Source organism: Excalfactoria chinensis, chromosome 4 (genome assembly GCF_039878825.1).
Source record: "Excalfactoria chinensis isolate bCotChi1 chromosome 4, bCotChi1.hap2, whole genome shotgun sequence".
NCBI classification, from domain to species: Eukaryota; Metazoa; Chordata; class Aves; order Galliformes; family Phasianidae; genus Excalfactoria; species Excalfactoria chinensis.
In genome coordinates this window covers 14,706,281-14,719,678 of record NC_092828.1, presented here as the reverse complement: position 1 = coordinate 14,719,678, position 13,398 = coordinate 14,706,281, and the positions used below count along the sequence as shown (strand labels likewise).

At 40.1% G+C, this 13,398-nt stretch overlaps 1 protein-coding gene across 4 annotated transcripts in view; it reads left to right on the top strand.

The window, feature by feature from the left end:
• The window catches only part of LCORL (ligand dependent nuclear receptor corepressor like), a 71,014-nt gene that overhangs the window by 29,700 nt on the left and 27,916 nt on the right, over positions 1 to 13,398 (top strand). For all 4 annotated transcript variants that reach the window (XM_072334740.1, XM_072334738.1, XM_072334739.1 and 1 more), the window contains exons 3-5: positions 64 to 143; positions 384 to 513; positions 5,619 to 5,873. In XM_072334740.1, coding sequence (XP_072190841.1) covers positions 64 to 143; positions 384 to 513; positions 5,619 to 5,873 — 465 coding nt within the window. The remainder of the gene's footprint in view (positions 1 to 63; positions 144 to 383; positions 514 to 5,618; positions 5,874 to 13,398) is intronic.

Genomic DNA, 13,398 nt, shown 5'->3' with positions numbered 1-13,398 from the left:
TTTTGCTCTCTGAATCCATTTTTACATGTTTAAAACATCTAGCTTTTTTTTCCTTCTTTTAAGACTGTGAGCCAGAAGAGCTAACTGACTGGTCTATGGATGAGAAATGTTCCTTTTGTAATTTACACAAAGAAACAGTCAGTGTAAGTATGAACATACTAAGCATGACTCCCCACCTAATTTTCAATATAAGAATAGGAATCAGAGAACTGAATTTTGCAAATAAGTTAATAATGCATTTTGACTCAAGATAGTTCAGCTATGCTGGGAAATAAAATTGTTTTTACTGATCTTATGAAATAAGAAACCACTAACTTACTTACACGTTGTACTATCAATAGACCAACTTCTGAAAGACTTCATAATTTTCATCTGCCTTCTAGGATCGTGCATCGGTTATCGGTTCTTCACAGTCAACGCCTACAGAGGAACTTTCATCTCAGGGCCAGTCCAACACTGATAAGATTGAATGCCAAGCAGAAAACTATCTAAATGCACTCTTTCGAAAGAAAGGTAATGAAAGCATGTACCTTCTATTTAGAGATAACTTGAATCTAGAAAAATTGAGTAATTATGTTTGACTTTGATTTTGAAGTACTTTTAAATTTTTTTTAATGTACTGAGCTCTGTTTCTCTTTGTTCTTTATTTTCCCCAGCCTTTACTTAATATCAGCAAATCAAACACTACTTCTCTTCCAACTTGCCATTGTTTTTGGTCTTGTTGCATCTGTTTTTCTCCTGGATCTGTGTTTATTATCTTTCTTTTCTATGAACTAATTATTTCTTTCCATGCCAACTCTGATGCTGTTCTCTGGAATTCTTATGCACTTAAACTTTTTCTATGCCTAAATTGCTTTCACTTCACAGCAGGAAAACTCTCTTTTAAGTGAGAAAATGTGTTTTACGAATTACAAAATAGTACTTGGGTCCTTCTTACTTCTCAGAGTTGCACCTTTCAATACATTCAATTTTGTGTTTGAAACTTGATGCTGAAACAATGTTTAGGAACTCTTTAGTTCCTTATCTGCTCTCATCCTTTGGCAGCTGGAAAGTGGGCAACTAAAAGCTGTTTCATGTAGATTATTTTCCAGTAAGCTAGTCACTATTGAAAGAAGTAAAAATACTCATTTTCTTCCCGAATCTTCTGTGTAAGGAATGTGACTGCAGGTTTACTCATCATGCACTTTACATGGTTTTATTGGGGGTATAGTAGGTGTACTTGAATGTCAAAATAGGTGAGTATTACTGCCCTCCCTTGTTTTATCAAAGAAGGAGAGCAAGTCAGTGATTCTTTATACACAGACTTGGGGGGGAAGGCGGAGGGAGGGAGAGTAGTTAATTTTATCCCCTTTACTTTCCTGTACCAGGAGTTGGTTACTATGCCTTTGAACCTGGGATGAGCATTATCTTTTTCTGTACAGGGCACACCTGTTCAGCCTATGATTTACTTAAGAATTTAAAGAAATTTGGATGGAGTGCAACAGCATTTTGAGTCCATCTTTGTTCCTTGGCTTTGCTTAAAACTGATTATTTTCCATTTGAAATAAAATATTATCACCTCTGTATTTCTATTTCTGGATCTTCTATTATAATCTAATCAAGGGACCAGTTTATATGACATCTCACTAGGCAGGTATTCCTTTAAATTTCTATTTTCTTTGGACTTTTCTTGGTCTCTTGATGTACAGTGTTTTCCAGCATTACTTGCTTTATGTTTTGCATACTGATTCATAGAATCATAGAATATCTTGAGTTGGAAGGGGCCCACGGAGATAATGGAATTCAGCTACCAGGTCCACACACCTAAACCAAACTGTATTTCATTGTCCAAACACTTCCAGAGTTCTGGTAGGTTTGGTACTGTGTCCACTACCCTGCAGACTGTCTTCCAGTTCCCAACAGTCCGCTTGGTGAATATCCTTTTCCTGATGCCCAAACTTGACATTCCAATGGCACAGCTCCATACTGGATCCTGTTGCTGTTGCCAGAGAGAAGAGGTCAGGGTCTGCCCCTCCACTCCCCTGCTGAGGAGTTGTAGGCCAACATGAGGCCTCCCCACCCACAGTTTCCTCTTTTCTGGTCTGAACAAACCAAGCACCATCAGCTACCCCTCATGCACCATACCACTGACCTACCTATCTGAAAACCATATTCTTTCTTCTGAAGTGTATCATTGTTCTTTGTCTGCTGGCTGCTGTAAGCAGAATAAGCTTTTCACTTAATGTGACTGGTTATATTTAAGATTTAAGTCTAAAATCATCTAGTCCAAATGCTCACCCATAACCACTCCACCCACTAAACCCATGTCCTTAAGTGCCACATATACCCTGTTCTTGAAAACCTCCTGGTGCTGTGACTCTACCACTTACTCGGACATCATTTTCCAATGAAATTTTCCTAATATCCAACCTGAACCAGCCTAGCATAGCTTAAGGCTGTTACCTCTTATCCTGTCTCTAGTTACCTGGGAGAAGAGACCAACCCCCACTTCATACAGCCTCCTATCAGGTTTTTGTAGACAGCAGTAAAGTCTCCCTTAAGCCTTCTCTTCTTCAGGCTACTCAGTCCCAGTTCCCTCAGCTGCTCCTCATAAGAGCTGTGCTCCAGACCTCTCACCAGCTTTGTTGCCCTTCTCTGGCTGTGCTCCAGGGTATCAATGCCTTTCTTGTAGTGAGTAGCCCAAAACTGAAGACAGTACTTGAGGTGCAGCCTCACCCAAGATGTGTACAGAGAGATGATTGCATCTGGTCCTGCTGACTGTGTTATTTCTACACAAGCCAAGGTGCTGTTGGCCTTCTTCACCACCTGGGCATAGTGCTGGCTTATGTTTGGCTGGCTGTGGACTAACACCCCCAGATGCTTTTCTTCTGTACAGCATGCCAGCCACTCTGCCACCAGTCTGTAGTATTACTTAAGGTTGTATTTGTGACCAAAGTGCAGGATCCCACTTCTGGTCTTAATAAAGCTCATACATGGGCCTCAGCACATCGATCCAACCTATTCAGATCCTTCTGTAGGACCATCCTACCCTCAGACAGATCAACTCTTCCCGCCAACTTGATGTCATCTGAAAACTGAGGTGCACTCAATCCCCTCATCCAAATAATCAGTAAATATGTTGCACAGGAATGGTCCCAGTATTGTCCCCTGGGAACACCACTAGTGGCTACCATCTGGATTTAACTTTATCACCACTGGGCCATCCAGATGTTGTTTTTTTTTTTATCTGGCACACCTGTCCAAGTCATTGGCTACCAGCTTTAATTTGCATGAAAGCACATTTTTTTTTGTCTTTCTGTTTGTTGATCAGTCAAGGTGACTAAACTAATCATGAGATGTGGTAAAAATAAATAAACATGAGATGTGGTAAAAATAAATGGCTGTATAGTTTTTAATCAGCTTGTGATTTTGCAGTGAGCTGAGTTTACATGTGGAAACAAGGATGTTGCTGGGACAGTTTGGCTATTAATGTGGGGTTCATTTTTGTGTACAGAAAAGGTTGATAAGCAAACTGCTGCAGAATACAAATTTGAGTAGCCACAAGTTATTTGAGGTACATTAACTGAGGAAGCTTTAAACCTAAATGTGAGCTTTGAATCAAAATCATTACAATTAGTCATAACTGCATATTATCTTTATTACTGCCTTCACTTGTATTCTGGCTGGAATCTTGACAAAATCAAAAACAGAAATTACTAGGCTGTAACATGGATCTGTTACTTAAGACTTCCCCTGTATTTTATATTAGGAGGGTCTATGAAGTTCTGAGGGGAGCTAGTAGGACATCACAGCTACCTTTTACTCCAGCTTCTTAGAAACTCTTCTGCTGGGTATTTGTATGTGCACATGCAATCAGTGGAATAAATGTAGCTGCCTCTTGGTATGAGTCTTCTGTCGGAAAAATGGAAGCTTAAGCAAATGTAGAATCATAGAATGGCTTAGCTTGGAAGGGACCGTAGGCATCATCTGCCTCCAACCTCCTTGCTGTGGGTAAGGTTGCCACCCATGGGATCTGGAAGCACAGGACCCCATCCACCCTGGCCCTGAATGTCTTTAAGGATGGGGCATCCACAGCTACCCTGGACAGCATGTTCCAGTGCTGTGTGCTCCTCTGAGTAAAAAATTTCTTCCTAACAACTAGCCTGAATTTCACATCTTTTAGTTTAAAGCCATTCCCCTTTGTCCTATCAGTAGGTATAGACACATATAGATTTAAAACGTCAAAGTAGCTATAATCATGACTCCCATTAAAAACATCTTAAAATAATGCTTTTTGTTCGTACAAAGTATATCTGGTGCCATCTGCTGATAAAAATTTAAAAGTATTTGCTAGTGAGACTTAAGCTCAGAGGTCTACTTCTCCCAAAATACATTAAATTGCATTTTCAAATACTGTATGATTAGTTAGTGAAGTGAAGCGTAGTGAAGCTTTAACACTGCTAACTTAAAATTGCAGGTCTTTACCTGCTTTCATTTTGTACTTTTTGGGGTTTTTTTCTTGTGTGTTTGTTTTAAGCTGTTGATCAGTAATATTCTCCATTTGACAGTGGAATTACAGCGTTAGGCAAATGCTCTTGTTCCCAGATAATGATTAATTTTCATGAAAACCTCTTGAACATTTAGTGGATTCATTATGCAGGAATCAGGAAATACCAATAAATAAAGAACACCTGTGCCTAGGTGTTATATGATTGGGAAAGATTTCTTGTACATATTCTCCAGCACTTAGAATTTCCAGAAACTCCTATTAAGTTTTATAAATTTTGGTAGAGTTTTGGCTGAAGGAGTGTCAGTAAATAGGCCTTCAACCAAAAGAAGACTTTTATAATCATACCTTGCATATGGTCTCTTGAAAATGAATTGACTAGCATATACTCAGTCTTTGAAAATGGAGGAGCTCCACCTTACCTTGTAAAAGCAGACCAAAAGCCATTGGCAGGATTTATCTTGGAGCAGTTGTCCGTGTCAGGCAGACCAAATACATGTATTTGTAATGCTTTGCAATACTTTCCTGGTGTTTGGAATAAATCTGAAACACTTTTCTTTCTGTGGGACTGCTAGGTGAATACATTTGCACACAGTTTATATATGGTTTAGAACAGGAAAAAATGTTAAAATTTTTTCTCTCCCAAGTGATTTGTTAGCACTTGGAAAATGATGTAGGAATGTTATTTTAAAATTCAATTGCTTGTAATATTATAACTTATATGAGAACTTTCAAGTTACATTCTATCAGTTTTGACATTGCTCTGGATCTAAAATAGGGATGTTATCTAATAAGGACATGAAATAACTCCTTATGATCAGCGTCTGGAAAGTTCTGTGAGATATAAAAACTAATCTGTAGGATTGCATTTTTTAAAATATATGTATTTTTAGTTGTTCTTTGAAAGTAACTTCTCAGTATAGTCATACTGTGATACTGATGCCTGCCAGACATGCTTTTCCAAGTGACCAGTAAGGAATACTTGTAAGAAGAACTTGTTAGGCATCTTAATTGCGTATGCGAACTCATTGCATGTATTCACTGTGCTTATGTGAAGTGTTCTTTTCAAGGAAAGTATTTTCATTTTTCGTAATACATCTATTGCTTGTGTTGTTGTTCTTTTCTCTCCTAGATCTTCCTCAGAACTGTGATCCTAACATTCCCCTAGTTGCTCAGGAATTAATGAAAAAAATGATCCGCCAGTTTGCAATTGAGTACATTTCAAAAAGTAGCAAAATTCAAGAGAACAGAAATGGTTCATCATTTGAACCGAGTCTGATATGTAAAAGTATCCAAATGAACCAAACGGAAAACTCCCTTCAGGAAGAGCAGGATAGCCCTCTAGACCTCACTGTGAATCGAACTCAAGAACAGAATACTCAGCAAGGTGAGTATCTCTTGTCTGTTTATCTGTATTTTCATGTCATTTACTACCTTCTTATATCTTTCTACTTCAAAAATAAAAAGTTTTTTAAAGAAGTATTTAACTGTGCCAAACAATGTTTTCACTTTCCAGAATAGTGATGAGCCCATAAGAAAAAAGAAAATATTTTAATTGATTAAATAAAAAGTCATTATAAAAGCATTTTTTCATACTGTGTATTTGGTGGTAAATATCCTAGTTTTGGAGTGGTGTGCCTTTAGGTGTGGCATAGGTATTTCTCAGCTTTAGAGCACTTAGTCATCTCACTTGTGGCTGTCATAGCTAATAGTAGCTTAAGATTTTCTTGAAGAATTTTCTAAGAAAAGAGAGAATATGCTAGAATTTCAAGAACAGAGTTCATTCTGACCATTTAAAGCTTGGACACTGATTAAGCACAGACAGGTTAGAATGATGGAAAGGAATTTTCTGTACTTAAGACCTAACAGATCAGTACAACTTTGTTGATAGTAAAGCAAGAAAGAAAAACAAGGCTTCTCGTTATCATTTACAAATAGGAAGCAATCTCTTCTCTTGCCTTGAGGAATATTGTCATCCAAAATGGACAGTAAAATCACAGAAATACTTTGGACTTTGAACTTGATTTGGAGTAGCAGCATTTTTCAGGGGGTGATTGTGACTGTCACGTGCAACTGAGAACACTGGCAAAGTTAGCTAGTCTCTGACAAATACAAGGCTCCGTGTTAATCCAGTTATACTTCTGACCATGGAGTAAAATGAACCTATGTGTCATATAATATACTCCAAGTTAAATGAAGATAGAATTGCAGAACTAAGGTTTTATGTGTGTATACAGTCTTCAATTAGATGGTATATTGTTTAAAAAAATAAAAGGTTTTGACATGGACCTATCTTGCTGAACATGCCTAGTCTGGATGAAATTTAAACATCCTTTCTCTTTGACTGTAGAACCTTTAAGAAATGACAGAATTCCTGCATTGATTCTGTGTGGTTAGCAGAGGCTAGCTCACCTTTGGATTTAGACACTAATTTCCCTTGTGCAGATGAATCGTGAAAAAACGTATCTTTTGGGCAATGACGGCAGAGTGCAAAGGGAGGGAGTAGGGCAGGGGGCTGCTGGGGATGCTGCAGTAGGGGATCCTAGATCCCTTATAAAGGTGGCGAGACGGATAGCCTGGCTGAAGTGCCTTTATACCAATGCACGCAGCCTGAGTAACAAGCAGGAGGAACTGGAAACTGTGATGCACTTGGAAAGTTATGACCTTGTTGCTATCACAGAAACATGGTGGGATGACGGCTATAGACTCTTTAGGGGAGATAGGTGAGGTAGGAAGGGTGGGAGAGTTGCTCTCTATGTCAGAGATTGGATAAACTGTGAGGAGCTCCCTATGAGAAACAGTCATGAACAGGTTGAGAGCCTGTGGATTAGGATTAGAGATGGGACTAATAAAGGTTAGCTGGTATTAGGGGTATACTACAGGCCACCTGATCAAGGGGAGGCTGTTGATGAGGCTTTCTTGCTCCAGATGCGTGAGGTGTCTTGGCTCACGGGCTCTTGTCCTGGTGGGGGACTTCAACCATCCGGACATTTGTTGGGAAAAACCACACGGCGAGCTGCAAGAGCTCCAGAAGGCTCTTTGAATCCATTGATGATAGCTTTCTGGTTCAGGTATTGGACAGACCGACCAGAGGTGAAGCGTTGCTGGACCAGCTGCTCACCAACACTGAGGAGATCATCAAAGGCATCAAGGTTGGAGGCTGCCTGGGCTCCAGCGACCATGCGCTGGTTGAGTCTGTGATCTCAAGCGTTGTGGGCATGGCAAAAAGCAGGATCAGGACTCTGAACTTTAGAAGAGCAGACTTCAAGCTACTCAATGGATTGCTGGCCAAGATCCCCTGGCGTGCTGCCCTCAAAGACAAGGATGTTGAGGAGAGCTGGCTGCTCTTCAAGGATGCCCTCCTGGAAGTGCAAGAGGTCTCCATTCCACTGAATAAGAAAGTGGGCAGATGAGGTAGGAAACCGGCATGGCTCAGCAAGGACCTGCTGAGAGAACTGAGGGTGAAGAAAGGGGTGTACAAGCTCTGGAAACAAGGCTGTGTCACCTGGGAAGAATACAGGGATGCCGTCCGGACTTGCAGACGTGGGATCAGGAAAGCCAAGGTGCAGGCAGAACTGAACTTGGCAAGGGATGTGAAAAACAATAAGAAAACCTTCTACAGGTACATTGGCCAGAAGAGACAGGCCAATATGGGCGTACCTACTTTGGTAAATTTAAAAGGAGAACTGGCTTCAACAGATGAAGAGAAAGCTGAGGTGCTGAATGAGTTCTTCACCTCGGTCTTCACTGGTGGCCAGGATTCTAGTCTTTTTCACGTCCCTAAGCCCTGCGTCCCCAAACCTCTATGTGGGGACCAAGGAGGTAAATCCCTCCCCACTGTAAGTGCCTCCTTAGACTGAATGTGTACAAGTCTATGGGGCCAGATGGCATGCATCCCAGGGTCCTGAAGGAGCTGGATGAGGTGGTTGCCGAGCCGCTCTCCATCATATTTGAGAAGTCGTGGCTGTCAGGTGAGGTCCTGGATGACTGGAGGAAGGGTCACGTCACTCCCATATACAAGAAGGGGAGCAGGGAGGACCTGGGGAACTACAGGCCGGTGAGTCTCACCTCCGTGCCTGAGAAGATCATGGAACAGATCCTCCTGGACAACATGCTTGATCACATAAAGAATGAGAATGTGATCTGAGACAGCCAGCACGGCTTCACCAGGGGAAGGTCGTGCTTAACTAATATTGTGGCCTTCTTTGATGGAGTGTTGGCGATGGTGGATGAAGGGAAGGCGACTGATGTAATTTACCTGGACCTGAGCAAGGCCTTTGACATGGTCCCCCACCACATCCTCATCTCCAAATTGGAGTGAAGTGGATTTGATGGGTGGACAACTCGATGGATAAGCAATTGGTTGAAAGGCTGCAGACAGAGGGTGGTGGTCAGTGGCTCTATGTCCAGGTGGAGGCCGGTAACGAGCGGTGTCCCCCCCAAGGGTCTGTCTTGGGACCAGTGCTCTTTAACATCTTTATTAATGACATTGATGAGGGAATTGAGTGCACCCTCAGCAAGTTTGCTGACGACACCAAGCTGAGTGGTGTGGTTGATACGGTGGAAGGAAGGGATGCCATCCAGAGGGACCTCGACAGGCTGGAAAGCTGGGCTCAGGTGAACCTAATGAGGTTCAACACAGCAAAGTGCAAGGTTTTGCACTTGGTCCGGAAGAACCCCAGGCACTTGTACAGGCTGGGAGGAGTAGTCCTTGAGAGCAGATCAAGGAACGGGCTGCCCAGGGTGGTTGTGGATGCCCCGTCCTTGGAGGTGTTCAAGGCCGGGTTGGACAGGGCCCTGGGCAATCTGATCTAGTGGGTGGGTATGTTTGGTGGCCCTGCTTGGCAGGGGTGTTGGAACTACATGATCCTTGAGGTCCCTTCCAACCCGGGTCATTCTGTGATTCTGTGAAGTAGGAAAAATAAGGATAACTAGAGTTAAAAATTCAATTTGAATTATTTAAAACAGCTTTTTTATTATCCAGGTTACCACTGTGTGCATGAAATCAACAGAATTTATAGCAAAACAAGATTTTTGAAAAGCAATCCAGAATTTGGAAATAATTCTTAATTTTTGAAAAGTATTTAATTTCAAATCTCTTGAAAGTCCGCATTCAACTCAGCATGGCAGCTGAGGTCATACAATGGCTCCTTGATTGCTATGTTCAGGCTTATTGCAGCAATTCCAAACACTTAAGAAGATGATGGTGTTATCTTTATTATTTTAATACACTGTTCTCACAGTGTATATTGGGAAAAATTCCATTTCTTCTTTGGCTGCCAGTAGTGGCAGCAGCTGAACTTCCTATCAGCCCCTCATTTGCTTCTTCCTCAGCAGCATAGATAAGAATAGGAAAAAAGAGTTGGAGTAAGGGTTGTTTTACCATCATGGACAATCCTAAGACTTGTCCTAGGGGATACTGAATATTTATAATAATAGACAGTAAGTTAATTGCTAATTCAGGTACCGGAAAACAAAACAAATACATTGAAATAAATGCCTTTCCTCCATCTTTTCACTTGCTAACTTTCACTCCTGATTCTTGTGCAAATCTACTCCTTTTGATGTTACCCGCACAAAAAAAGAAAAACAAAAAACAGGGAATGGGTTTCATAATCAGTACATAGGGTTTCTCTCTGTAGTTTCTCCTTTCTCATTTTTTCCTCTGCAGTTGAGGCTCCCTTTGCTGTTTCTAATCCTCCTTGTTCCCTCTTTCTTTTTGTCTCATGTTTTTTGTCCTTTCTTAAATTTGTTTTGCCATGCGGAGTCACCAGCTACCTTGGGCTCAGCTGTGCCCTGCAGTGAATTCATTGGAGCTGACTGCAATCAGCTGTGACTGACTGCAGTGAGGCAGCCCCCGATCTCTCCTCAGAGTGGTTACCCCTGCAATTCAGCCCCTCTGCCACCACCGCTTTGCCATATACACAACATATGTAGTTGTATACTTTCCATGTGCCAGTGTTTTGCTTTATAAAATCACGTATCAGGTTGGAAAAAGTTGTCTAGTCAAAGTAGTTGTTAAAAATTAATAAAAGTTGTTTGGGTTCTTACAGTTTTCTGAAGCTTATTCAAAGGAAAGAAAAATAAACAGCAACAACAAAAAAAAAAACAGACAAAGGGGTTCAATTGCACAGTAACAGAGGACTGGTGTGACAAAAGGTTTTAGAGATGAGCAGTGTCAGTGCATTCAAAAAAAGGCCTTACACAGCTTTCCAGCAAGCAGATCCAAGGCCAGATTATGAAGATGGCAGTCAGAAAGAGAGATCTCTGAGGTCTGGCAGCTGCTGGAACAGTAAGAGAGGCGTGCAGTGCAGGTGGTGACCAGGCTGATATGTTCTCTTGTGTTGGGAGTAGAGTTATGTGTCTGGAGTTAGAGAACTGAGTACAGTAGATCATCTGACTTTAGGTAGATAGCCAGTGAGAGATTTCCTGAAACCCAGAATATCAGATATTTGCTGGAATGAGTACTGAAATATGTATGGTAGAATATCAAGGGTATCCAATGGAGGCCTATTTTTTCTGTTTTTTCTTAATTTTGCTATTTTGGAGGCTCAAGTTATTGCGGTCCTGTTTGTATTGAAGAGCCTAGGATACCTTGGCATTTTTGTACCTGGTATTGTGGTGCTGAGAAGTCAAAAGGCAATGCTAAAGCCAGTCCTTTCAAGTTCAAAATTGTTTGATTTACAGCATGAAGAATTTCATTGGAATACCATGAGGAGCAGACCTGAAAAACTTGTAGGAATTTGTCTTTATTATCTGTTTTTTCACTATATTTGTTAATGAGTACTGTCTTTGTAATTGTCATGTTTTTAGCTAAAGAATGGAAGTAATTCTGTGGATCTTACTTGAATCACCTTAGATAGTGTTTTCTTGTCCTGATGTCATTGTCTTCCTGTCCAGAATTCTTGTCTAAATCATCTTGTTTGAGTGATTCGATAGAAATAATAGAAAATGCAGCAATAATAGAAAATGCTGTTTTGGTTTAAAAGGTACTGTTCCTACCTTGTGAGTAATTTGGGTTTTCGGGTTTCTCTGTTCACCTGTACAGTATGGTTTTTGTTCGTTAGTACTAGAAAACTGTGATTTGGGCCTTATATTAGTGTGATAGCTAAAGGGTGGCTTGCGTCTGCTCCATTCTTTGTGTTTGCAGTAACATACTAGGGAAGAAGCATAATCTCAAGGGGCACTGCTTTTCAAACAGATTCCTGTTTGCCATGCAGGAGATAATGTGCATAAAATTACTAGAGTACGTGTGAACATAACATCACAAAACAAATTTGTTAAGCTGAGAAAATAATCTTGCTGAACGCAGTCAGTGATGACTTTATCTGCTCTTTTGTGTGTATATGAAACCTTGATTTCTCTTTCACTCTTCTTGCTGAGGATCACCTTTTGATAGAACATAGTCTTCGGGGAATTACCATACATGGACTTAATTATTACATTTTCTGTGTTGGACATTCAGTTTTCTTAAATCCAAAATGATTCTTCAGTTCTGCTTACCTTTTAGAGGCCCAAAATGTTTCTATTTGCTTTTTGCTATAGCAGTATATTTTCAGTACTGTGCTCTTTTTAGTCATTTCCACAGCTTACTGAGGACTTTTGTTGTCAGTGGCACTTAAGAAAAGCAGGAGATAAAAATGATATGCTCTGTTCAGATTTTGTCATGGAATCTTTCCAGAGCCTTTGACTTTTTCCCTAAGAATCTTTTTAACTTCAGTTCTTCTGTGTGTTGATTAGACAGAGCCATCCAGATTCGTTATCTTGATATTCTAAAATCTGTAGCAAAAGATTCAGTTACAGGTTCATTTGTTTTTTCAGCAGTGTATCTCAGAACATGTTTTCATTTTGCTGTTTGTTTTGATTCTAATCTATACTTGGTGTTCTTTTATTCTTAGTAGTCTGGTGATAGTGATCTAATGATTAGCTCTTTCCAACCTGGTGAGTTGTGAGCTTTGAGGTAGCTTTCTGAGGTATTTTTTCTAGTGACTTTGTCAAGTGATCTCTTTTAAGCATTCTATGTTGTGGTGCCTGTTACTATCAATTAACTGCAGGTAGAAATTGTGAAAGCAAACATACAAACAAAGGCTGACATAGTTTGTGTCACTAACAGTGCATGACAGATGAGATCTGTCTGTTGCACAGAACTTGGGAATATTTTTCAGCTGGGTAGGCTGGATAGTCCCTGCAGAATATTTCTGCTGTGATTTTAATTGGCTTTTCCTTCTGAAATATTACTGCTTCAGAAAGCTTGATTTAGCATTAACTAGTGCTTCCTTAACCATCCTTAGGGTTTAAGGAAGACTTTGAAGAGAACAAGTTTTGGAGAAAAGGGAGATCTTGGAAAGTAGCATATTTATAAATATTCTTTCCCCTGATCTTCAATGCTAATTTTTCTCTTAACTTTTTTTTCCAACATAAGATTGTTTGGTAAGAACAGTCAAAATCTGTTTTAAGCGGACTAAAATAAGGTATTTACTTCCTTCACAAAACTCATTTCTCAGCAGTATGGGTAATAAAGCAGAGTTAACCTAAGAATTTTTCTGAATTCTCATTTGAGTGCTAGCATTTGGGAAATTTAACCAGTGTTTCATGTTGTACATCTTAGTCTATGGGAAAGCATATGCTATTGGTTAATATTTTAGAAATAACACATAATAACATAAAAAACGATACTACTGTATAAAGGACAAGTAATGAGATTGCTTGTGAGCATTAAAACTCAAAATTAGATCCATAGAGCTCAGAGTTACAACCAGTCCAAGTTTGAAACATTGGCCAGCATCTTGACAGGGTTAATTCTCACCCCAGTTTAGGTCTTTCTGATTCTGTAGTCATGTTATTACATCTGTGTGGGTGCAGAAGGGTTGTGTGTGTAAACAAACTGTTAGAACCTTTAATGACATAGGTCC